The following is a 27,596-nucleotide window of genomic DNA, read 5'->3' as shown; positions in this document are numbered from 1 at the left end:
TGCACTTCACTAATCACTTTTTTTGCTTTCAAAACAACGATCGCATTTACTATACATATATTATTATACTCTTTGCTTTGGATCGCATTTCATGCGACCCATTACTTTTTCACTATCGCCAAATTGTTGTGTGTTCAATATACCTCAACACTTGATCTCGGTTACTGAAGTATATGATCAGTAACCAGATTGTTACAATAAAAGAGGAAAAATGGACGAATTGCGGTCGTTTTTCAACGACCCTCGTCCATCGCAGTCTAATGTGGTAAAACTTAAAGGACCCTTAACTGCCGGTTTTCGTATCACGAAAGAAGACACGCTAAATGAGCTGAACAGACGAGAAGATCATCGGCATTCAGTTATTTTGAGCGGCACTGATTACGCCCGTGAAGTTAAGGAACGGGAGATTGCGGCTTATTTGAAGGTATGTTTTTGTGGCTTTTCAAAACTTGTCACCTTTGTTGTTAACCCCTTACTTCATGTAAAAAAATATTTGTTTCAATTTGAACTTTAATAGCTATTATTATAGAGTTGGATATTATAACTGCCATATATGGCTGCATATGTGGTAACGGGTTTACACAAGTTTAAACTTGGCCGACCTAGAATAAATTGTTTAGAAGTATTATTAGTACAGTTTACACAATGTTCTTTATAAGATTATGCCCTAATAATGTTATGATTGAATGTATTTAGGTATGTATAAGTTTTAATATGTAAAATGGTTTCTATTTGTTGTTATTTTACCATAAAATTGTATTTAAATGTTATTCAACAGCATGAAAGCGAACATGATCGCTGGGACAGCATGTCCGACCGACTGGAGTCTTTGGAGCATCTGTCCTCACTGGGAACATCTCTGCCGAATATTGGAGAGCTGACGGAGGAAGCCATGACTGAAGTGTACAGCAAGTACTCGTTCCAAATGAAAGAAGACACCAACAATTTATCCATCAACAGCTCTAAAACTGATGTAAATATTGTATTTATAACTTCTGCTACTTCAGTCAAGTCAGTACTTTTTGTACCGAGACTGTGTGAAATAGCAAGACATGATACATTATGTTTCCGTCAAAATACGATGGAATAGTAGTTTGTGTTACAAGGGATCAAAATGATATATTTCCGTCAAGGGTGTACATTGAACCCTGAATGAAGCGACGGATTCTACAATAGAATCCCGAACGTAGTGAGGGATTCTAAAGTAGAATCCTGAGCATAATGAGGGATTCAAGTGTTAACGCCCAAGACGAAATAATTTTGATACCGTGTGATATACTGCTTTTCACATCAACTATGAGGAAAATAAAAAAATCTTAGTGTTGACACTACAGTGTTGCCACTTTTTAATTTCTACTCTATTTTGCCAGGCTGTACATACCATGTTAATAGTTAATTATATTAATATTTTATACTGGCAATGAAATGTCGTTGAACAGAAAAGTGCCACTTTGATCCCTCCTAGCAGGGAAGAAAAATCCATTTTCTGATTAGGTGATGTGAAAAATAATTATGCACTATATCTGTACCAGTCATTTTGAAATTGTAACCTCTTGAGTCCTGCAGAGTAGAATATTGCATCTAAAATAGCAATAAAAATTCTATTCTAAATTGAAATCTACAAGGTTGTTGTTTGGCTGGCCAACTAACACCCCAGGGACTACAGGCATAGTACAAGAACAGTAGTGAATCTTCATAGAAATGTGCCGTTACCGGCTTGAATGTGTGCGTGCGCGCCGGGCGCCGTGTACGCACGCCTTCCACGCACACATTAGCATAATATACGGGGGAATACGGTGGCGGCAGTGTGGGCCGTCCCGCGACTATGATCGCGTGCATTCGAGTACGCTGCCCGCCCGCTCGCATTTGTCTACTCTGACGGTATCGGTAGGCCTTAATTTTTTTGATCATGACTTCGAATACAGGCAATAGTATTTTTTCTACTGATCGACTGTAATTCTTGAATTAAGATTTCTTATACCAAACTGCAATTGGGTATTTTTAATGTATGGGCTCCCAACTCAACTATAATATTCATTTCGATTTGGCCAATCACAGCTCGCCGCGATCAAGAGGACGATACAAAACCATAGCTCAAATTAATTATTTATTTTAGGTTGTATAGTAGAAACAATTGGTTCATAAGTCAGTAACGCGCATGTGACACCCTTAATATAGCAATATCCATAGACTACGAAAACCATTTAGTGTTGCTTGTTAGTCTCCATAGGCTACGGTGGCCAAAATCGAGAAAACAACTGTCTAAAAATTTAATTTAGCGCGGATCAAGTACCAGGGCCTCATGAGTTACGAGAAGGTGTCGTTGACCAACGCGCTGGGCGCGGTGGCCGGGGCGCGTACCAGTATGAAAGTATCGCGGCTGCTCGCGCTGTTAGCTGTATACTTTTGGTTTGGGTTGTTTGTATGATTCTACAAGTTTCAGGCCTATTCGGATTTCGAGATAATCACAAGATCTTGAGACGATTTAGAGATCAACTAGATCTACATTAGATATCGACTAGATGTGACTTGGATATCTAAGTCATAACTTGTCGAAATCGTTCAAGAGGACCTCCAGAATCGCGGAAACGTCAAATTTGACATATCTATCTTACAAATATCTTTAAATTATCCGTATCGTAACTTGTTGAAGTCTAGTAGAAATCTAATTCATTTTCCGATTCGAGCCGAAAGTATTATTTTTGTTGACTCGTAGAAAAAGTATTGTACCTATACATAGTGATATAATGAAGCTTTTCAATCTCGTACCTGACTCAGGCGGTAAAACACGGTACTCGACTGAAAAGCTCTCTAGTACTATATCACGATTGCATAAAATACTATTTAATTATACTTCATTTATGAATTGATAGAACTTTTCATAATATTATAAATTATAATAAATAGAAACGTAGTGCTACTCATAATACGCAAATATTTAACTAAAAATAAAAGTGACAACCCTAAGCGCCAACGCAAGAGTAGGCAAATAACTTGCCGAGCGGCCTTAGATTCACTACTGTTCTTAGTGTACTGTGCTACAGGGGTTAAAGGTTAAAGAGCACCAACTATGTATATGACTACCTAAAAGCTTATGAGATTCATAACGTCTAATATTGTTTTTAATGCTATGACACTAATTTTTATCTTTTTATACTAAACATTTACCTTCCTTCTCAAGCTTAAGATTACTGAAGTTGATACTAAGTTTCTCTTGCCTTGGGGTTTCCTGAATACCAATATTTTAGCTGAAAAAATTATTGTAGTTTTTGTTTCCATACAGATTTTAAATCGCATCAGAGGGTTCCCTGTTGTCATCATAGAAGGGCCCACAGGCTGTGGCAAGACCACACAAGTGCCGCAGTGGATCCTGGACGACTGCCACCAGCACCGCAGAGCTTGCAAGATCATAGTCACGCAGCCGAGGAGGATCGCTGCCATGTCCATTGCTAAAAGAGTTGCGCAGGAGCGGGGATGGGATGTTGGTGGGCTTGTCGGTTATCAGGTAAGATCACTCTTTAATTTTTACAATATTACAATTTCTGAACATATCCTAACATATACCTTTTAATTAGTTAAACAAACTATATTTATATTTATTTATTGCTATTTTGTATATTTATTTGAACTGTATTGCACAAAAGAACAACTTAATGTACAAAAGGCGAACTTAATGCCATGAGGCATTCTCTACCAGTCAACCTTAAGGCAAAGCAGAAAAGATTGTAGGCGGTGCATTTGAAAACCAAAAGAAAACTTATATCTAACAACAAAATATAAGCATTATAAGCATTCTATGGTTGATAATATTGTTTGGGACAACAAGAACCCCTCTATTAGAATATGACATTGTATACAGTACAGCATAACATGTTAATTGGGGACGAAAACCTAAAGACAAGGGATAAACAGACCATTGGATATATCACACACATCATCACACATTTTAGCTGTAGGTTTTTAAGTTTTATTATGTTTGTTTATTTCTTTCTTTATTTTTATCAATAAAGTATAATATTTTAGCTGTTCTACATAATAAAAAATTAATGTTTTACAGGTTGGACTAGAGAACAGGACATCTAATGACACAAGGATCCATTATGTGACAACAGGAGTATTATTGCAGAAATTAGGTATGATTACACTTCAATTAGAACACTGTTACATAATGACTTAGTCTACCAAAGTGATCTCAAACTCGTAAGGCCCAATATGTATTTCAATATACAATCCGTTTCAATCTAAATATCTGGGAGACCAAGCTTTGCTCGGAAAACAAATAAAAACTCAAAAATGCGCGTTTTACTAGAGATAAGAACTAGCTAGATCGATTTATCGCCCCCAAAAACCCCCATATAGCAAATTTCATCAAAATCGTTAGAGCCGTTTCCGAGATCCCCGTAATATATATATATATATATAAATAAACAAGAATTGCTCGTCTAAAGGTATTAGATTAGATTAGATCGAACCTTTCATAAACCAAATAAAGTAGCATTTCATGTCTCCTTTCCTTCTCAAACAAACAATATTCATAAGTAAGTAAGTAAAAAAAGTGTTATATTATTAATCTGTTAATAATACCTACCCAGATAAATACATGAACCCATAATACCAAAGAAATGTGAAAACACTGATATTTACAATATCTTTCACATAAAAACTATGATTTCAGTAAATGCCAAAACAATGAATGAATACACCCACATAATACTCGACGAGGTCCACGAACGCGGTCAAGACATGGACTTCCTCTTGCTAGTCGTCAAGAAGCTGCTATACACAGTGTCGCCAACAGTGAAAGTGATACTGATGTCGGCCACGTTCCAAACGCAGAAGTTTGCTGACTACTTCATGATCCCCACGCCGAGGGGGCAGCACATGGCTTCTTGCATACAAGTGAATAAGAAGGATCCAATGTTCTCCGTGAAAACGTTTTATCTGGAGCAGCTGAGTAAATTTGGTTCGGTGAGTAATTAATTTAAAAAAAGGTTTTGTTAGAGAGGTGTAAGTTGAAGATTATTCGACATGTTTCGCTCCATAACGAGGTGCTTCAACGGGAGCACGCGTTGGGGGTCGACAAAGTCTGCGGGCTGCAGCTCCGCGACCGATTGCTCGGTGCAGGCGACGGGGGCGGCGGTAGTGCCCTCGTTGAAGCTCCTCGTTATGAAGTGAAAAATTTAAATGTACAAAAACTTTCAATACACGTGTGTAAGCCATACAATTAAAGCAATCATGGTTAAATTCATCTTTTGCAGGCGGCAAGGCAGGCATGCCTGCCTGGTTAAATCAAATGTTTGCAAAATCTAAACATTTAATAATTTTGTGGTTTAGACTCACTTGTTTTAAGTCACTCGCGCGACATGTTTCAGAGAGCCTAGGTCTGCTTCCGAGTGACTTAAAACAAGAGAGTCTAAACCGTAAAATTATTCAATGTTAGTATGTCTCACAACAGTTTAAATTCTAAATCTAAACATCTTCACAATTTTAGCTCGTCGAAGCCTGTATGCCCAAAGCTCACGAACCAACCATAATCACCGAGATGTACCATCTTGTTGTGAAGCTGGTGAACGCATTTGAGCAGATTGACATGACGGAGGACAAGATCACCGACCGGTCGGAGGCTGACCTGCCTTCTGTGTTGATATTCCTACCGGGAATAAATGAGATTGAGGAACAGTATAATGCATTAACTGACCTGCAATTGAGGTAAGTCCATGTCAAATGCTATGAGGTTTTATTGATGATGAATTTGTAAAAAAGTATTAATATATTTCCCACCTGATTTTGAACTTTATATCAAAGTGAAAGGGTTTAATTTTGCATAATTCCTGACTTTATTAGGGGTTAAAGAACCATCCTTATTTTATGTGTGTTGTAGAAAGAAAATATCCCCGGAATGTCCCCGCTACAACTGGTGGGTGCTGCCCCTGCACTCCACCATCACGGCGGACGAGCAGGTCCGAGTGTTCCAGCGCGCGCCGCCCGGCCACCGCAAGATCATCCTCGCCACTAACATCGCTGAGAGCTCCATCACCGTGCCCGACATCAAATATGGTACAGTACCACCATAAAAATTACATGAGAACTTTCCAAGCGGCTGAACTGATTTGTACCCTAATAATGTTAGCCTAAAGCAGTCGCGTCACAGAGAGAAAGCGTCTAGCTATCGATTTATTTGTCATTCAACAGACAATTAATAAAATTAGTTTGTCGCTGCTAACTTCTCTATAATCTTCGCCGGTTAGACAGCTGAATAAAGCAATAGTTCTTTCCTTAAGCTTTATAGAAAAAATGTAGAACAGCTAATATGTAGCTACATAACTGAGAGGATACTGTTGCGGTGTAGGATGTGTTGTTGTACATGTTTGCTCCAGAGTGAGTTCACTAAAGTAATAAATATGCCACTAAAATGCGTTATTTGTAGCACTAATGAAAAAATACCTTTCTACAGTGATTGACTTCTGCCTGATGAAGATCTTAGTAGCGGACTCAGCTACCAATTTCTCAACTCTGAGCCTGATCTGGGCGTCTAGGAGCAACTGCGAGCAACGTGCTGGCCGCGCGGGTCGTGTGCGTGACGGCCGCGTGTACCGTCTCGTGCCCGCCAAGTTCTACGTGAGTCATACTGTATATTGTGATGATATTAGTAGAGGACTCTGCGACCAACTTCTCAACTCTGAGCCTGATCTGGGCATCAAAAAACAACTGCGAGCAACGTGCTGGTCGCGCGGGTCGTGTCCGTGACGGCCGCGTGTACCGTCTCATGCCCGCCAAGTTCTACGTGAGTCATACTGTATATTGTGATGATATTAGTAGAGGACTCTGCGACCAACTTCTCAACTCTGAGCCTGATCTGGGCATCAAAAAACAACTGCGAGCAACGTGCTGGTCGCGCGGGTCGTGTCCGTGACGGCCGCGTGTACCGTCTCGTGCCCGCCAAGTTCTACGTGAGTCATACTGTATATTGTGATGATATTAGTAGAGGACTCTGCGACCAACTTCTCAACTCTGAGCCTGATCTGGGCATCAAAAAACAACTGCGAGCAACGTGCTGGTCGCGCGGGTCGTGTCCGTGACGGCCGCGTGTACCGTCTCATGCCCGCCAAGTTCTACGTGAGTCATACTGTATATTGTGATGATATTAGTAGAGGACTCTGCGACCAACTTCTCAACTCTGAGCCTGATCTGGGCATCAAAAAACAACTGCGAGCAACGTGCTGGTCGCGCGGGTCGTGTCCGTGACGGCCGCGTGTACCGTCTCGTGCCCGCCAAGTTCTACGTGAGTCATACTGTATATTGTGATGATATTAGTAGAGGACTCTGCGACCAACTTCTCAAATCTGAGCCTGATCTGGGCATCAAAAAACAACTGCGAGCAACGTGCTGGTCGCGCGGGTCGTGTCCGTGACGGCCGCGTGTACCGTCTCGTGCCCGCCAAGTTCTACGTGAGTCATACTGTATATTGTGATGATATTAGTAGAGGACTCTGCGACCAACTTCTCAACTCTGAGCCTGATCTGGGCATCAAAAAACAACTGCGAGCAACGTGCTGGTCGCGCAGGTCGTGTCCGTGACGGCCGCGTGTACCGTCTCGTGCCCGCCAAGTTCTACGTGAGTCATACTGTATATTGTGATGATATTAGTAGAGGACTCTGCGACCAACTTCTCAAATCTGAGCCTGATCTGGGCCTCAAAAAACAACTACGAGCAACGTGCTGGGTGCCCATTTCTCGAACGGTATTAGACTAATATTATTAGTGTGTTGCCATGGTAACCCATACGATTTGACAGTTCGTGGAGTAATAATATTAGTCTAATATCGTTCGAGAAACGGGGGTCGTGTGCGTGACGGCCGCGTGTACCTTCTCCTGCCCGCCAAGTTCTACGTGAGTCATACTGTACAAACAGCAACACTCCTAGCTGTACATCGGTGGACCCTTATTACAAAAGGCATAAGGTCCACCGATGTACAGTTAACAGTGTGGGCGATGGTATACTGTTGTGAATGTTGTGATGATATTTATGCCTCTCACGTCGTATGATGGTCTCTATGAGACATATCCTTCAAGTCTCAATTGACCACTGCAAATTTTTCACATTGTTTTGTTTCCACTTTTTACACACCCGACTCTTGTGCGTACAACCAGCTTAGCAATAAATCTGCTACGGACGTCGGCGTCGCTGTGTTGAGAACCGATGCCCATATACCACTGTGTTTATTCGTACGCTTGCCGACGTTAGCGAGCGAAGTCAGCATAGAAGGAAATCAGGCATAAAGTGGACATCAATTAGTTTTTCTGACAGAGTACGAAGTTATTGGAACGTCTCGTTAGCAGACGATTTGTATGTGTTGGTATGTGTTATGTGCTCTATACAATCTAATTCTACGACTGATAATTACTGGTTCTAATATATTGTTTGTACACAGGACAAGTTCCAACAAGACAGCCCGCCTGAGATCGTCCGCTGCCCGCTGGAGCGCCTCGTGCTGCTAGCCAAGATGCTGGACATGGGCCCACCCAGCGACGTGCTCGCGCTCGCCATGGACCCGCCCGAGATGTCCAACATACAGCGCACCATGCTCGTGCTCAAGGAGGTAGGATAGGATAATGTATTCTAAAACCCAGGATGACCCTGAGGGGTAGGGGGTGATTCAGTTTGGGCAATATAATTTATTTTATATTGCCCAGGCTGGATTTGGACGCATTTTTTAACCGATTCTTGTGAAATGAAAAATCCAGATTTTTGTTATTTTTTTTTCTAAATGGCGCTTTTGGGCTCGCGAGGTTTGCAGCTCACAGAGCCACTAAAGTTAGAAATACTAGATTTCTTATTTATTACGTTAAAACACAAGATATTTTCAATTTCAGATTCTGCAAGTATTTCTAGAAGCTTAAGTTAAAGATGCGTTCAGCAGTCTTGTCAATGGAGGAATTCCTAATTAGTGGGCTGCGGACCCCAAAAACAAATAAAGAAAACCCCTGATTAAATTTTTACTTATGTGCTTGTGTTTGGGACTCGATTTGGAATATTTCATACCTATTTTTGACATTAAACTGTTTAGACGACAACGGTTTCACTCACTTGAATTTTTAGTCGCTATTGGCGACATGTTTCGGGCCCTTCGGGGGTCCTTCCTCAGGCTCGAGTGCTCGCGGCGACTGCAACTCGTGCACTGATCGCGCCGCCCTGATTTTTGACATTGTTTCGTTTAACATCTAGATCGGAGCCCTAAAGAAGACAGTGGACGGCGAGTGGTCGTCATCAGACGGCGACCTCACGTACATGGGCCGCATCATGGCGCGCCTGCCGCTCGACGTCAAGGTCTCCAAGATCATCATACTGGGACACATCTTTGGATGCTTGGATGACAGCATCATTATGGGTGAATTAATTTTTTCGTTTTTTGAGGAAAAAGGCAGTGAGTTGTATGTATGTATGGGTGTTAAATGTATAAGACAAGGTTGTATAGCAGTTTTAAATCTATGTAAATCTTTTCTATCTTCTATAGATGTTGCCTCTAAAATTATTGTAAAGAACCATTAAAATACCTTTAAAAGATTATAAGCCCATGGCAATCGCTTTGGACTTAAATAGCAACCATTAACTAGCCATTGGTGGATCTTATGTATTTCCAATAAGGTCTACGAATGACCACAATGAAACTATCCTCCTAAGGCCATACAAGAAAAAGATCGAAAATTTTCCAGTGAATTTTGAACCTATAGGGAAGGAAATATAGTTGATTTTGGTTTTGGTAAAAATTTAACAAACAAAACAAATGTAACTGTATTCCGATGGAAAATATTTAAATTTCTTAATAAGTCCTACAGGTACGGTGAGGACGTGCATATAGACTCCAAAGAGCCCTCATTCTTTGTTAACCTTTTGAACGCCACAGACGGCAATTGACGTCAACGCAAAATCGTGACAACGACGCCAAGGACGGCATTTGACGTCGAACGTTTTTTGATGAAAATCTACTGAAAAACCCCACTTTTAGATTGACATTATTTATTCACAAAACTAAATTTTACACCCGTGGCGTCAGTGGCACGGCAAATGGATGCGCCGTTTGGCGTTCAAAAGATTAATAAAAGTTACTAAACGGTTATTTAACGATGTTAAAATAGTTTGTTGATTTCAGCCGCCGCACTGTCGGTGAAAAACGTATGCAGCAGCCCGTTCCGCGAGCGCCTGAACGCCTACAACGCCAAACTGACTTGGGCCGATGGTTCCACCAGCGACTGCGTCGCTTACCTGCACATATACAAAGTTTGTATACCTTTACCTGTAAAAACTTAGCTTAAGCTCTGGTTTCCTAGGATAGCGGTGCCGTGATATAGCGGCCGTCTCCATACAAATACTACGACATCCATTTAGTATGGAGACGGCCGCTATATGACGGCACCGCTATCCTAGGAAAACCGATCTTTAGGGATCACCCTAAGCTAATACCAATTCCACCTATCCAATTTTTTTGTCCAATGTGTATTGCGTCTGACATTTTGCTTTAATGAGAGAGTGAGACGCATTGACATTGGACAAATATATTGGACAGGTGGAATACCAATCTTACATAGGTATAAAAATAAAACGAAGATTATAATATGTAATTTTAAGAATCGAAAGATATTTTTTTGTTATTTTTGATTTTTATAGTGCGCGTTGGGAGGTCTGCTATCTTGTGACCTGAATCGAAAATTTAGACATGACACTTCACGACAATTGGTTGGTTCTGTCCCCTACAGTTCACGCACGCTCCCTTGCGCTGTGGGTCAGCCATCTTATGGCCTAAAACTAAAAATTTAACTTGACATTTATAAAACACAAATCAATATATTTGATAAACTAATTTGATTTGTTTCCAAAGTTGTGTTGACATTTAGACTTCGAGCAAATAGACAGGGGGCTCTCGTACTGCCCTCTATCGTTTAAGCACACTCTCAACGCTGCGTATGAACTTAATCAAAGCGTTTAACATAGAAGTCAGTTCTAGTAGGCGAGAACTGAGACACCAGCGCGCCGTTCTCCCCCCTTCGTCACCGGGCACGGCATTCTCCTGCCAGCTATGCGGTCGCGGCTGCCGCTCTCACAGTGGACTTACTAGTAATTTGCGGAAGTGCCGCACTCTTATTGACGCTGTATAAACCATCATTTTATTGATGTTACAGGCCAATGATGAACATAGAATTATAGAGGATTCCAAACAATAAGGTTTCTATATGTTTATTTCTTTAGGTGTGGGACAAATTCCGGCAACAGCAGTTCTTCAAGCAGAAAGGCAACAGCGAAGCGGGCTGGGCGCGGCGCTTCTACGTGCAGCTGCGGGCGCTGCGCGAGCTCGGCGACATGGTGCGCGAGCTGCGCCGCCGCCTCGGCCGCGAGGGCATCGAGGCGTCCAAGGGCTCGCCCTGGGCCCGCAACCATCTCGCCTTCGTGCACAAGGTGATAATAAACAGCATATATACGTCCCACTGCTGGCACACGCCTCCTCTCCTGCGCGAGAGGGCTTGGGCTATAGTCCCCACGCTAGCCCAATGCGGATTGGGGACTTCACATGCACCTTTGCATTTCTTCGCAGATGTATGCAGGTTTCCTCACGATGTTTTCCTTCACCGAAAAGCTAGTGGTAAATATCAAACGAGATTTCGTACACAAGTTCTGAAAAACTCATTGGTACGAGCCAGGATTTGAACCCGCGACCTCCCTATTGAAAGTCGGACGTCATATCCACTCGGCCACCACCGCTTACTAGCGCACAAGGTAACTGTTTTTTTACAAACATAACTTAGAGCGATCACTAAGAGTTCCGAGGGAAAGCAACGATAGTTGAGTTTATCGACATAGGAAGTCCCTACAATAAATTCCGATGTTTGCTAATGGCGCTGTTTTTGTCCACAGGTGATACTCGCGGGCGCGTTCTACCCGCAGTACTTCGTGCACGGCTCGCAGAACGAGACGCGCGAGCGAGATGCACTACGTGAACTAAGCGGACTTGACCCGCGCACCACAGTAAGTACTAACTATAGATAAAAACAGATAAAAGACATATACTATTAGAAGTATTGGAACAAATCAAATTATTTTTAGAAACCCTGAAAATAATGAATAATTATTTTCAGAGAGCTTGGGGCACTGGAGGCCTTTTTCTTAGTGTATGCCATTTATTTCAGTTTATATAAGACATATATTCGTGACGATCACAAAACATGTACAAACAACAATAGCAGAAAGAAACAGAACAGTGTGCGTCACAAAACGGACCCAACTCAGCAGTAACTTATCGTTACTTTCGTAGGCAGTTAAATAAAATTACCATAAAATAAATTTTCCTTCACACTACCACAAAATAAGTTGAGGTTAACAACCATTTCTTGTTATTATGTCCCGTCAGTCAGGAGAAACCACGGAAAAACCAGTAGCAAATTTTGTTAGAAGAAATAGTGTAACATGTTTGGGGAAAAAAGGAGTTTGGGGAATTTTAATCCAATAACGAAGGTTCAACCAGTGAACCGTAAGAATATAGGGACCGTGCGCGTTGGAGGGTCTACCATCTTGTGGCCTGAATCGGAAACATATGTGCACATGTACATTGCCAAAGTGCTACCATCTACCGTTCTCGTCGGTGTTTCCTTATGCATAGTAAGTAGGTTCTGCCATCTTGTCGGCTACATCGGAAGCATAAACGACACATTTACGCCTCGCGCCAAATATCTGACGGCTCCTATGCTGCCCCCTATAGTTCATGCACGGGTTCTATAACATGGCAACGAATGACAAGACAAAGCCGATCCACCTAACCACTAGTTAGTACTATCTTCCTGTTAGTACGTCGTAGTTAGCATATGTCCATATGCTGCGAATCGACACAAGTATCAATTGTATTCCGCAGGTATACTTGAAGAATTTCCCTGACCATCAGCCCGGCCACATCTACGCCGCGGCCATCAGGAACAAGGTGCACGAGCTCATCAAGGAAGAACCACGCGTCACCTTCGACAACAACAGCAGGTAACGACAAAGCTCACATGACGGCTACATCTGCGATTACAGTCATAGAGTTAACAGATAGAGGTAGGGTCTTCTTCTTTCTAGCCTCATCCTACTTACTTGGGGTCGGCTCTACGGCGTCGCCAGGAGCGTGTGTCCTGGGTCGTCTTAGGTGATATTCTTCCTTCTTCAAGGTTACTTTTTACAAAACCCATCCATGTTGTCTTGGCCTCCCGCGTCCCGCACCCAGGCTCCTCACTCATATCTAGCATTTCTCTCGTCATGTGGTCTGGTGGGCGCCCCATGACGTGGCCCTGTCCACACCATCAATTTTCGGTAAGTTGTTTGTTGATTGGCTTTACAAAGAAGAATAGAGAAGAAGAAGCCATAAGAAGAAAAAAAATAAGGCAGGGTCATGACAAACCTATTTTGATTTTTTACCATTGCCTATTGAGCTATTATTTATTCCCGATTATGTTCTTTATCCATTTCAACATTAAAAGGTGAAATTTTGACTACCAGCCATACTCTGCGTAGTGGCTTTATAGGTTATACTGAACAACTTTTAATATGGGACCAATGCCGACATCGGGTCGATAGAAATCAGCGGCATCACATCAGACGGACGGAATGTATAAAACAACCAAATTGTTCAGTCACTTAAATTCACTACGCAAAGTATGGCTGGCGGTTACATTTTTTACCCTGTATATCGGCCAACATAACTTACAAAATCATCCTTTTTCCAGGAAAGTTTTCCTGACCTTCCCGACTAGCGAAGAAACCTGTAGCCGCGGCAAATCTGCAGATGGAGTAAGTCTATATTAAACTTATTATTTTACTAAGGAAATGACACTTTATATATGCTTTTATTTAACTTGCAATGTATCCTCGTGAGTCTAAATGTACATTAGAATGTACAAATTAGTTGCATACTAATTTGAACCTTCCATGAAACAAAGTAGTATTTCTTTTGTTTCATTGCGTTTTGAAACAAACTAAATTCGTTCCAATTTACTTATAGAACAAGGTTCAAATTAAAAATTGGAAAACGTTCTATGTTGGGTTTTACGAGGGTATGCATGTTCGGGTCAACTCTTGCATGCTAAATTAGACCCATTTCCCATTAGATTGAGCAGAAATCTTTTATCTCTACGGAAATATAAACTGATATGTGTATTTATCAGGACCCAACGATCCCTGGCCAAATATTGTTGGCAGTGTACAAGGCTGTGAAGGCGAGACAACTGAAGATGGACATCAGAATACCTCTGTTACCGTAAGATTGTTTTTTTAACCTTTCATAGTTTTAGTAAGTGCCACTTGCACCATCTCATTAACCCAGGGTTAACTGGTTAAACCTGGAGTTACTATGGTTACCAGTACAAAATGACACTGGGCTAACAGTTTAACCAGTTAACTTCGGGTTAGTGGGATGGTGCAAATGGGCCTAAGTGTTGTGTTATCGTAGATTTAACAAAGACAATACTCTATCAATTATATCTAACCTACCCATGTGTACCCATACCCACTGCATGTAATAAAAAATATTTGTTTAAATTTGAACTATAATAGCCATCAATAGAGTTGAATATCATATCCGCCATATATGGATTCGTATTCTGTTTTAAAAGCTCAGTTTCAAAATGGGTGAATGTATGTACAGTTGCTATCAGATATATCGGAGCGGCCAAGGTGTTCACAATATCTGAACACGCACTCTAACGCTCTCACAATAGAGGCGTGTTCAGCATATTTGTGAGCGCCTTAGCCCATTGAGAACCTCACCCACTGCAGCAGCCAGCGCGTCTTGTTTCCGTGTTTAATGTCACATCGCAAATCCCTCTGTACATTTTTCTCGTAGGTTGGAGGAAGCAAAAGCCCTCGCCGAGAAGATGACTCAGAGCCGATCGGCCATACCCAAAGAGCTGCAAGTGCCGCGGCTGCCCAGCATCGACCAGACATATTTTCCCCTCAAAGTGACCCAGGTAACAAAAACTGGCCGCGTAGCCAACATGCCAATCGCTTACACTCCATAGCGATCGAATCGCAACTGTCACTGTCGCACTAATATGGAAGAGTGATAGAGAGACACAAAGCGTTTCGTTGTCGTAGCGATAGCGATTGTCATCTTGGCTAGGCTGGCTGAACACCACCCCTCGTGGCCTTGGTCGTAAAACCTAGTCTTCTTGCAAACTTCGAGGCGCGAAGGGAGCGTATTAAGTTATACCTACTGTTATTTTGTATAGCGTATTTAATTATACCTACTGTTAAAGTAGAAGTTACCCTCTCAGTATAATTTATTTTTTCTTTAGTTTTGATACTTTTTAGGGTTCCGTACCTCAAAAGGAAAAAACGGAACCCTTAGAGGATCACTCTGCGTCTGTGTGTCTGTCACAGCCTGTTTTCTCGGAAACTACTGGACCAATTAAGTTGAAATTTGGTACACATATGTAAATTAGTGACCCAAAGATGGACATGTAACATAAACAAATGAATTTTAAACATGGGGGCCACTTTTGGGGGGTAAAAAATAAAGTTTTTCAAACTACAGTGAAACCTGGATAACTGGGACTTCAAGGGTCCAGCAAATTTTGTCTCACTTAAAGAGGTATCCCACTTACCCAGTGTCTCAGATAGCCAGGTACAAATAAATATCTGTCTCATTTACAGAGGGTATCACTAACAGGTGAGAATGTAGGTTATTTCAGTTATAGAGGTGCAATTATTAAATAAAATAATGATTTTGTAAACATTATGCATGAGTTCCAGACTGCTTCAGAATATTTGAGACTTAATTATATATTTATTTTGAACGAGTATTAAAAAATAGAAACTACTACATTAAAGTTGAGACCTATAGACTTCACACATTCGTTAACGGGTACCTACTGATTTTTTTTAAGTATGTAATAATCGAGCTTTTAACCTTCGAAATATTTTTATCTAAACTAACTAACGTCCGGACGTTAGCTATACCAAACTAAAACACAAATAATTTAGGTAGTGCGGAAATTTATTTGCAATAGTCGGAGTTAAAGAGGTTATAAATTGACGTCATCTCAGATACAGAGGTATAAAATTCAAAGAAAACAACTTAGCAAATATGTTCATTATTCTTTAAAAAATAGTCTCAGTAAAAGAGGTAAAATACACTCTCTGTGTCAATTGTAGAGGTAACCCCCCCCCCCCCCCCCCCCTCGTTATCTCCGAAACTACTGGGTCTAAAATTTTTAAACTAAATACACAAAATAATTCTTTATCTATAGATGACAGGAATAGAAATGTGCAGTCAAGCGTGAGTCGGACTTAATGTACGGAACCCTTGAAACGTGAGTCCGACTAGCACTTGGCCGGTTTTTTAATGTAATGTTTGTAACTATTGTAATGGAATGGAAATAAAAATTAGACCTTTCGGTTACTTACAATTTTAACCAGTAAACTATGATTAGTATAGAATTACTTTCACCTGCACAGGTGATAAGCGTGGGCAAGTTCTTTGTGCAATACGACGAAGAGACCGCAATGAGCGAGCTCAACGAGATCCAAGCAACACTCAACTGCAGCAAGCTCCTGAGTTACACGGACCCCGTATCTCCTGGGGACCTGGTAGCCGCCCCGTATACTGACCAGTGCGTGTATAGAGCACGGGTGCAGAAGGTGCTCAAGGACATGGTTGAGGTGGGTCATTTTAATTATAATATCACCTGCAGAGTTCACAAGCTTGGGCAACCAAGAGGCCGCAGAGAGCAAACTAAACGAGATCCAAGCAACACTCCACTGCATTAAGCTCCTGAGTTACACGGACCCCGTGTCTCCTGGGGACCTGGTAGCCGCCCCGTTTAGTGACCAGTGCGTGTATAGAGCACGGGTACAGAAGGTGCTCAAGGACATGGTTGAGGTGGGTCATTTTAATTATATCACCCGCACAGATCACAATTGTGCATCCAAACAACGCTCAACCGCGGTAAGCTGCTGAGTTACACTGATCACCTGTCTCCAGGGGACCACGTGACCGCCTCGTATACCGACATGGTCGAGGTGGGACAACTTTATTGTTATTAATATAAACTATAATAGTTTCCAAGAATATTAAAAATCTGACTCTTGTTTCGAAGGAGGAGGTTCTCCTTCATCGGGATCTTTTTTTGTACCTTTCCCGATGTCTCGCAGCCTTGATTGTGTATATAAGTGTATATTTTACAGTTCGTCACATTGTCATAGGCCATGAATCTGATGAAGGGATTCTTGAGAAATCTAAGGAATTCTTGTACTTTTATAGGCACAACTATAGTGATTTGAGTATTTTTATAGTACTCGTAACTACATTTGCTCTCGCAAAGCGACATTTTGGTAAAGTGGAACTGCTGATGAAGACCATAAAATAAAATTATGGCATACCGTTTCGTGCAGCCGGGTCTTTTTATTTAATACGAATTGATTTCCCTATCAGATCGCATACATCGACTTCGGTACGTTCGGCCGCCTCGCCATCTCGAGCCTGCGCGAGCTGCCCCCAGGCCTGTGCCTGAGCACGCCGCCGCTGGCCATGGCGTGCCGGCTGGCGGAGGTGGCGCCGGCGCCGCTGTTGGAGTCGCACGCGCACTGGATCCTCCGCGCCGAGGACATGTTCAAACGCTTCGTGAGCCAGCCGCGCCTCTATGCCAAGGTGAGGTGGCTATATTACACCTAGGGTTTCTGCTTTCTCGGCCTTTTTAATTTCTCGAGGCACGGGAATTCTCGACCAGGATTTCTCGAGTTTCTCGAGTATCTCGAGAAATTTTGAAAATTGTACAGGTCACCATGTTATTTTCATTTTTTTTTGCTTCATTACAAATCAGACTCATACGAATCGTAGGTAAGTTCAATAATCAAACATATGGTACATTTTTTGCCACCATAAATTCCACTTAATAATCAAAAATTCAACAACAAACAAAAACAAACTATAGATGGAGGCGTGCGCGCTGGCGATGTGATAAGCTATACTAGCTATAGTGTATTTCTTTAGGTAAGTATTTAACAAAATGTAAACAAATCACAATATGATATTTTATTAGGCAAAAATATTCAAGCCAATTTAACTCGATGTGACAAACTTACAGAAGTTTTACTACGTAATATCAACGTAACAATGAAGCTGCTAAAATTGTGATATTTTGCTAATAGGAATATATCGTCGGGCTGATTTGATATGTCAATAGTAATTTAGTTTGGAATATTTGTTATTACATGGTCCTATAATTCGTTTTATTTAGCATAAGAATGAAAAGAAAGAAAAGAAGAAGATACGTGATCTTGACGTGTATTGTTATTGAAAAACACTTTTGAAAACGAAATCACAGCAAATATGTATCAATTAACAAATCATAGGTATTCGATCATTTACATTATTTTGCTTTTATAAGTAGGCAATAGTTAGGTACACATTTATTAAAAGCGTTTTTGAATAAAAATACACATCATGAATGTCATGATAGTTCAAAAGTTTCAAAACATGAAAATCGGTTGGAACCAGAACGATAGGGAACGGAATCAAGGCAGTTCATATTTTTGGTTGGTTGGTTAACTACCAATGAATAGTTTAAGTAGGTACCTAAAAATGTAAAAAAAACATTGCTTACATTAATTTAACTACTTAAAGAAATACACTATAGACAAATCACATGTTATATGCGTGTTTTCTGTTTACTTATCACAAGAGATTTATTTCTCGAGTTCTCGAGGCATTGAGTTTTTTTTTCCCGTCTCGACTTAGGACAAATTTCTCGAGATTTCTCGCCTCGAGAATTCTCGAGCAGAAACCCTGATTACACCTCACACCGGGAAAACTCTTTCTTGCGAATCAGATTTTATTCTGCATTTTTAGGTGTTCATTTGTCTTTTTGGACTTGAGAAGTTAAGATTGGTGAAACTATAATTTTGATCCAAGTCAAAACTTTAAGGGGTGGTTTTGATCGATGTAAGTCACGACCAGGTATTAGGTTCCATTCACCTAAATAGGTGGTTATCTAACTGGCGCTACATGAGAAAACCGCTTTAAAATTCAGGAATAGAACAGACTAAGTTTATTGAAAATTTTAATTTTACTTGGTTCAATTTTGAATCATTTACAGTTATCACGTTTCGAACTTAGACAACGTTTTTTTAACAGATATACTCGGTGGCGCACGGAGTGGTGTCGATCGAGTTGCTAGCTAAAGACGGCAACTACAGCCTTAACAAGGAGCTCGTCGACGCCAAGCTCGCCATCACCTGCGAGGAGAGCTACGAGTCCAAGGTCAGTTGAGGAACAACATGAGGGTTCAGTTATCTCGACAGATATACTCGGTGGTTACGGAGTGGTTTCAAGAGTTGCTGGCCAAAGGCGGCAACGACAGCCTCAACAAGGAGCTCGTCAACGCCAAGCTCGCCGTCACCTGCGAGGAGAGCTACGAGTCCAAGGTCAGTTGAGGAACAACATGAGAGGGTTCAGTTATCTCGACAGATATACTCGGTGGTTACGCAGTGGTTTCGAGAGTTGCTGGCCAAAGGCGGCAACGATAGCCTCAACAAGGAGCTCTCCATACCTGCGAGGAAAGCTACGAGTCCAAGGTCAGTTGAGGTTGAGGAATGACCAAAAGACTTCAATCAGTTTTCCTATTCTAGCAGAACCTACCCAAATCGCCTACTACGAATATCTATAATACAAGAACGTTGGAGAAAGACGATTATCAAATTTAGATTAGTGTTATGCGTGTCAAGCCTCTCCGTCAATTTTGTGACAATGTTTTGCATTTATACCGAGCCATCAAAGTGGATCCGTGCTAAAACGCTTAAAATAATTTTACAGTACATATGGTCCTATTTTCCCGCACTATAGTTCGTTTTTTTTAGCATTAGAAAGAACTTGTAAGAAGGTAAGCGATCGTGACATGTCTTTTAATTGAAAAACGCTTTTTAAAAATCAAAAACTATTACTTATGAAAGCAGAAGAATATAAATGATCGTATTAGGTTCATAATTGTTACATATTTGACGTAACTTATTTTTGAAATGTGTTCTTCAATTAAAAGACACATCAAGATTGTTTACCTTGCTAAAAAAAAACGAACTATAGTGCGTAAAATAGCACTTTTCGTGCGATGTCAAAAGTTTAAAGGGCCATATGTACTGTAAAACGTTGTACGATACACCTGCGAATAGGTATTTCCTCTTTTCCGCACTTGTATCGCAATTAACTATTTCGGCGCGATGTTAAATTGAGTCAAATAACTGTTAGAAATATTATCAATAATCTATTGTTGTATACAGCTGAACCACGACCTGCGGCAGTCTGCGTGCGCGCTGAACTCGAAGCTCAGCATGGCGCAGATCCGCGCCTGCAACCGCGAGCAACTGGAACACGCGTACCGCGAGCTGCGCGAGGTGGACTCGCCCGACGCCCGGCACTGCTACACCGACTGCTGCCTCAAGGGGCCCTTCAGGTTATATTAAACCTATTGTCGTATACAGCTGAACCACGACCTGCGACAGTCGTTGCGCGAGCTCAGCATGGCGCAGATCCGCGCCTACAACCGCGAGCAAATGAAACACGCGCACCGCGAGCTGCGCGACGTGGACTCGCCCGACGCCCGCCACTGCTACACCGACTGCTGCCTCAAGGGGCCCTTCAGATTATATTTATTATTTATTTAACATTTAAATCGGGCAACAAGGCCCATATTACAAATACCTTACAGACCATAGACTAGGAATCTTCTAGGCCGAGTTTATAGCAATTATTTCATGAAACCGATGCTGCCAAAAATACGGGGGTGCGGGGGACGAGGTGAGCGAGGTCCCGTGCCGTGATTGGTCCGTTCAAAGACACGGACGTCACACAAAGTCACTTTCGACTCGAAAATGGAGTAAAACTACCGTATTTGTGGCAGAGGGGGTAGAGTTACTACGCTCAGTCTGGAGGATGTCTTTTCTGTGTTACAGACTAACATATATATGCATTTTATATAAACATAAAAAACTAAACACTTTAGGCGACAAAACGGCGTGGCTCCGTTGAATCGTCTGGTCTTGTGTCGGATTCGGCAGTTTGCCCCGGAACCTCCGAAACACGACACCCTTCGGCCAGAAGTCGGCGCACTCGATGGTCCCCTGCAGCGGACCTGGAGGAATATTAAACCTCATTTTCATATTCCAGATACTAGTTTGATTGTTCTCAATTGTTCAACCGAATTGGTATGTACAAAAACCGGACAAGTGCGAGTCGGACTCGCCCACCGAGGGTTCCGTACTTTTTAGTATTTGTTGTTATACCGGCGACATAAATACATTATCTGTGAATATTTCAATTGTCCAGCTATCACGGTTCATGAGATACAGCCTGGTGACAGACAGACAGACGGACGGACAGTGGAGTCTTAGTAATAGGGTCCCGTTTTTACTAGGGATGTACCGACTAGTCGCCGACTAGTCGGGAAAGCCGACTATCCGGCCACATTTGTAGTCGGCGATTAGTCGGCGACTAGTCGGCAAAAATGGCCGATTAGTCGGCACTTTATTAGTGAAACAAAACAGAAAAAAAAGAAATCAATAGTCAATATTTACCATATGCTTTATGTTTATTTTACTAAAATACCTATTCAGGGTACAAACGGAAACTTTTGTTCATATAATTGACCGTTTGATCGTTATCGTATGTTGGTGGGCTGGTGTTTTCCTCTACAGGTCGATCTCAACTGATTCTCGTGTAATTTCATGTGCAAGTTCGATAGTTATATTTTTTATTATTATTCAGTTTTTGTTTTTTTTTTAATGGTAGAGCCATGAGGAACTATTAATGTAATTGCAAAATTTAGAGACTTAGGCACGTTGCTCGTAAAGACGCTGACCACAGGGGATAGGTTCTTAACTGGCGACTACGTACGGGAAATAGAGCCTTGGAAATACCCTCTACAAGCTGTACTGGCAGTCTGCTCAGGATCGTAAAATAAAAGAACTAAAGACAGAAATTGAACGAGGATTCTTGTGATAGGTCTTTGAACCTGCAGAGAATACTTTTAAGAAAGGAGCAAAACTATTGTTTTTCACCTGAACTTATACGAAACTAATGATCTGGCCGACTAGCCGATTAGTCGGCCGACTAATCGGCCATTCGAGCGCCGATTAGTCGGCTAGTCGGCTAGTCGGCCAAATCAATAGTCGGTACATCACTAGTTTTTACCCTTTGGGGATGGAAGCCTAAAAAAAATGTTACGCCATTTACTAAGAAACGGGGTGGTGATATTATCGTATCCCGGCCTGTCTTATTTTATGAAAGAATGGAACATAATAAGTATTGATTAATAGTAAACTGATGATAATTCCTTATTTCAGCCCTCTGGAGGGAACGGTCCACAACCTGATGTATGGCAGCCGCGAGACGCAAGTGAACATCGAGTGGAACTCTATCAACTCCGTGCTGCTCGACACGGAGCCCCAGCGCGCCTACGAAAGGTAATCGTCCTGTTGGCTATTCATGGGACGACATCTTTATACTATATAGATCTGATCATAGCCTTCAGGACCTTTTCACGGTCATGCATGAAGCGAATTTTTTTTTTTGAGTCGACATGAGGGGTTATGTTATATTTGGTTTTGTTGTCAGGTTGCTGATAGCAGCTGATGTGGGTCAAAGCGAACACAGCAACAAACTGACTCTGCGGCATACTACCCTCATGCCCAACGTGCCGGGACTGCCCGCTATCATCGCGCTCCTGTTCTGCCCCACGTAAGCACCATCTCTCTGTCTCACTCCAGCAACAAGCTGACCCTGCGGCATACAACTCTCACGCCCAACGTGCCGGGGCTGCCCGCCATCATCGCGCTCCTGTTCTGCCCCACGTAAGCACCATTTCTCTGTCTCACTCCAGCAACAAGCTGACCCTGCGGCATACAACTCTCACGCCCAATGACCGATCTTTAAGAGGACTTCGGTCTCCGATATGTATGGTGCCAGCGCGCTGTTTTGTGCGAACTTTCCTAGTATTTTTTCGTATTGGAATAATTATTAGAATCAGGCATTACTTTCAGGAGATCCATATTAATTAAACTAAATTATTTCTTTGAAGAAAGAAAGAAAATACATTTATTACCGTGAAAAAATAACGTACTAGTTGATCGTGTTGAAATGCTTGGTTTTCCAAAACTACATCCCAAACCTAGTGTCCCAACTGAGCTTATAAAACATGTCTTAGGGTGGTATTCAACTTGTCCAATTTCTTTGTCCAATGTGCATCGCGTCTCACTCTCTCATTAAGCAAAATGTGAAACGCAAATACACATTGGACCATTGGACAAGTTGAATTCACCACTCTACAGAGTACTGTTTTACAGAGCTAGGAGATTTCTCCGAAGAAATTAGTTTCCGCCACTTCCCTACCGGTCCTTTTAATGCATTTACTGTCATGTTTTCGTAGCCGATTCTAGTGTTTTCCCGCTTTGTAGAGGAAAGCGACTAGGAACAGAGAACCCGGCACTCAAGTGTTAATATGTATACATCTGATTAGGGCGGAGCTGCGGCGCGGCGCGTGTGGTGCGCGGTACTGCGCGGCGCTGTGCGGGCTGGGCTGCACGCCCGGCGGCGCGCCGCTGTTCCCCGAGCACGACCTGCTCGTCAACGTCGACGCCGACCTCGACACCGAGGACGTCAGCAACGTACGTCACACTCACCACCGTCCACCCCACCCCCAACCCACAGAGCGCACGACGCGAGCTTGCACGCGAGACTTTGATGCCTACCGCCGTACGTTTGATTTATCTCAACCACTGTATGGCAGTCGCAGTCAGCGGTAGCGTCGAGCTTATACGTTCGGAGCATGGAGCATTCCACGGGCTGTCCCGTACAAACGCATTTTATTTCCTGTGTTGCGACTTTTTTTTCGGCATTTAAAGCAAGCGATTATTTTTCTGTGCGTATTTTTGACCATTTGTCATAGAAAAGGAAATTTTTATAGCTGCAATTCTTCAGAAAATTCGCGTTTGTACTGGACAAACGGTAGACAATTACATGGAATGCTCCGCATGCGTTTCGTGGCTGAGTCGTTAGTGTTTTAGGCAGCTATGCGATCGGAGATGGAACATCGATATAGATATTCCGTGCGAGATGCTAGGTAGCTATATACACAATGGCTACGAGTACTTTTTGAAATTGTTTATTTTTGGGTATGAAATAAGAAATTTAATCGATATACACCTAGCTTACTGTTGATTTACCCATCCAAAAAGAGACCTCAAGACATTATTAAACGTTAACAGCTAACAATATAGTAAATCAGACTAAAAATAAATGGTCTTGCAGATTAATCACATCCGATACCTGATGGACTACTCGATCTACTGCCGCGAGGGACAGGACACGCCCGCCATCGACGACGAGGCGCGCCAGAAGGTGCCCGGCACCATCCGCGACATTCTCTTCAAGTAAGTGCTCTATCACTATCAGTCTCTTTGTGTCCAACATACACACATACACATAGTCTGTATCTTACTTCGCTCGGACTGATTAGTTGAATGGGGTTGGCAACTGTCAAAGTTTTGCATAGATGGCGCCATCATAGCTTGCCCCTTTCGCTGGTTGAGTTCTATGAGATTTGGCTTAAAGGACTGGCATAAAATTCCATTAAAATAAACTAGAATTTGACACAATTCTATGGATTGACAGAGCAAGCTATGCTGGCGCCATCTGCTAAATACTTCGACCGGCCAACCCCATTGTACGATTTACTTATTATTTGCTTAATTTTATATATACATAGCATAAAGATCGGTTTTCCTAGGATAGCGGTGCCGTCATATAGCGGCCGTCTCCATACTAAATAATACGGCTTAATATGGATGTCGTATCCTAGGAAACCAGAGCATAAGGCCACTCAAGTCTAGTTGTATTGCTTCGCACTATAAGCATTTCTCTAGCACCTTAACTAAATAGCAATTCCACCCACCAGACTGATGGAGAAGCGGCGTAAACACCGCGAGCCTGAAACCATCCCTAACGCCTGGGAGTGGAACTCCGTGCCCGAAGACGAGCTGCTCGAGATCGCGGCACCAGAACTAACAGCCTGTGCCACCGCCTACCCGCTCCACTCGCCGCAGGAGCTGCGCCCCATATCTCGAGAACATCTCGACCACCTCAAGCGGGAGGTCGACAAGCTACGCCTGCTGGTCGACAGGTATTCTAACATTACTTTAGCACGATTTAAACTAGCGATGCAACGGATAGTTGCTTGGCCGGAGACCGGATACCGGATATTTGGCCGGCGGAACTATACCTACATTTCGGTTTTTCAGTTGCGCATTGTGCAGATTTTGACCTGTTCCGTAGTGAACGTTCGCGCGGACTCATTTCTAGGTTCGAAATGAGTGCGCGTGCATGTCTGTGGAATGTTTAAATTGTTTTAAAATAATAACGAGTACGATTATGACCGTGACTGTTTCTTAAATCCAATTTTGTTTACTCCGAATTAAGCAATGTTACTATCCGGTATCCGGCCACTATCTGGCATACGGCCGGATATTAATACAATGGCCGGATAGGCCGGATACCGGATAGTAAATGAATATCCGGTGCATCTCTAATTTAAACCTTTTTCTGACAAAGTGAGAGGATGAAGAATCTCTGAGTATTAAGTTTCATTATTTTAGTAAGTATGTAGTAGGTTTTACACGAGAGCGTTTTAAACGATAAGACAACTTCAACAATTTCAACAAGGATTGTCTTATATTTTATCACACTTGAAACACCACGTAGATGGGCATTTTCACTTAAAAGTGATACCATTTACTTTTTTTCGAAAAACAAGATTGGGTATTTCTACTCAGAATCACGAAGACTATCGATTTACAACGAAAAAAACGTTCACATACATTTGGTAAGGACCGTCACAAAACTGACACCAATTTTTCATACAACTTTTGTATGAAAAATTGGAGACATAATTTGTCTTTGTTTCAATCAATAGTCCTCGTGATTCGGAGTCGAAGATTTTCGAGAGAAGGATTTCGAAATAAAGTATAAGGTACACTTTCTTCTGAAAACCCCCAGATATTGAATAAGATACAATAGTGTCGTTTTTCTAGATCGTCAATCTCATCGAGCGCGGAGTTGTCCTGCCCGCTGTGCAGCACGCCGCCCATGCCCACGCACGCAATGCGCATACATCTGTATTCCAACTCGCACAGGGAAAAGGAGGAGGACTTTGCAATCTTCAACGCCTAAAGGGGCTTTATCGCGACCTACCGGTACCAGTGTATTCAATAGTTGTTTACAGTTGTCAAAAGCTCAAGTGTTGGAAGATAATCCTTTATTGTTCACCGAATATATGTCTCACACTCGTCTCTACAACATGGTAAATAAAACAAGAAAGCTGACAATGCCTCTACAAAAAATGGGAGGTACGTGAATATGTATAGACTTTATTCGTCCAGGTCTACACCAAATGGTACCAGTGTCTTTGATGATTGTTTTCAGTATTTTCAAGTGCCCAAGTGGAGGTGAAATTAAAACGGCTTTAAGTTCTAAATTTATGTCTTCCCTGTGTAAGTTAGGAATGTTTAACTACACCCGACGGTACCAGTAATAAACAGGGTATTGTATGATTTTTTTCAGTCACATTTATATGTAAAATGTATGTGACGAGACATAGACTGCTTTTCTTAGTAGTTCTGTAATAAAGAAGAGGTACTAAATTAAGTGGATATAAATATAACAGTAAAATATTTGCTATTATCCCGTTATCTCAAATATAGATTTAAGTCTAACTTTTGTTTCCTATTTTTGTTGTTAGAGTTTATTTTTATTTTCTTACTTGCCGATACGTAATTGATGCGTAGGCAAATAAACTGTGTTTTTTGTTATAAACTATGGTTTTGTATGATCTGATTGTGCTGACTAATCTTATTACTAATAACTTATTGACAAGTAGGACGTTCGATAGTTTATTAAAGTAAAAATAATAATACATGTTTACATATACATTTTTGGCTATAAACAACCAGTACCATTTTATATGCCTCGCCGTCGTTTCAAAGTAAGGTAAGTTGAGGTAAGAACAACACTAAAGGCGCTGATACACTTGAGCATTCACTTGAACAGAACATCGAACATTCGTCGTTTTAAAATTTGTCGAATTTCTTTTATTATTGTAACGTAACATTCACTAGAATGCTCATTACAATGGGGTTGGCCGGTGGAAGTTTTTAGCAGATGGCGCCATCATAGCTTGCCCCGTCAATCCCTAGAATTGTGTCAAATTTTTGTTTTTTTAATACCCTGGATGCCAGGCTCTTTAAGCCAAATCTCATAGAAAAAGGGGCAAGCTATGATGGCGCCATCTAGGCAAACCTTTGACAGTTGCCAACCCCATTGAATTTTGTGTATTAACACCTATGGAATCGTCAGTGTTCGTTTTGCCCCGAACAAATAAACTATGGTCTTCCTACCACATTTTACCTTACATCATTCCAAAATAATCTTTAAAAGTTCGCTGATCCATAGTATACTCGTATTAATTATGTATACTGTATAGTACTCGTAATATCATCCATCATTTCAGTTAATAGATTACTTGTTTATTTTTATGACT

General features: G+C 41.7%; 1 protein-coding gene and 1 long non-coding RNA gene across 2 annotated transcripts in view; one reads left to right on the top strand and one right to left on the bottom strand.

The window, feature by feature from the left end:
• The window catches only part of LOC134799485 (uncharacterized), a 386,600-nt gene that overhangs the window by 135,664 nt on the left and 223,340 nt on the right, over window positions 1–27,596 (bottom strand). The window lies entirely within an intron of this gene.
• LOC134799452 (probable ATP-dependent RNA helicase spindle-E) lies at window positions 87–27,222 on the top strand. Its single transcript, XM_063771849.1, has 27 exons — window positions 87–424; window positions 779–973; window positions 3,284–3,505; window positions 4,058–4,133; window positions 4,676–4,968; window positions 5,492–5,709; window positions 5,882–6,057; window positions 6,455–6,618; window positions 8,432–8,599; window positions 9,226–9,388; window positions 10,151–10,278; window positions 11,245–11,451; window positions 11,908–12,018; window positions 12,899–13,017; window positions 13,746–13,809; window positions 14,184–14,275; window positions 14,861–14,984; window positions 16,474–16,677; window positions 17,450–17,665; window positions 19,151–19,276; window positions 20,290–20,462; window positions 22,351–22,470; window positions 22,622–22,744; window positions 23,523–23,670; window positions 24,314–24,435; window positions 24,960–25,184; window positions 26,092–27,222. The coding sequence occupies exons 1-27, from the start codon at window positions 212–214 to the stop codon at window positions 26,228–26,230; spliced, it is 4,329 nt and encodes a 1,442-aa protein (XP_063627919.1). The 5' UTR covers window positions 87–211; the 3' UTR covers window positions 26,231–27,222.

The sequence above is a fragment of the Cydia splendana genome, chromosome 18 (genome assembly GCF_910591565.1).
Source record: "Cydia splendana chromosome 18, ilCydSple1.2, whole genome shotgun sequence".
NCBI classification, from domain to species: Eukaryota; Metazoa; Arthropoda; class Insecta; order Lepidoptera; family Tortricidae; genus Cydia; species Cydia splendana.
The sequence above is the reverse complement of the archived record's forward strand: the minus strand, read 5'-3'. Positions and strand labels throughout refer to the sequence as shown.

Bases quoted from the DNA above. Each gene is read 5' to 3' on its own strand.
- LOC134799452 (XM_063771849.1), top strand. From the start codon at position 212: ATGGACGAATTGCGGTCGTTTTTCAACGACCCTCGTCCATCGCAGTCT. The intron at 13,018-13,745 runs GTAACGACAAAG...TCCTTTTTCCAG, and splicing joins ACCTTCGACAACAACAGCAG to GAAAGTTTTCCTGACCTTCC. The intron at 17,666-19,150 runs GTGAGGTGGCTA...TTTTTTTAACAG, and splicing joins AGCCGCGCCTCTATGCCAAG to ATATACTCGGTGGCGCACGG.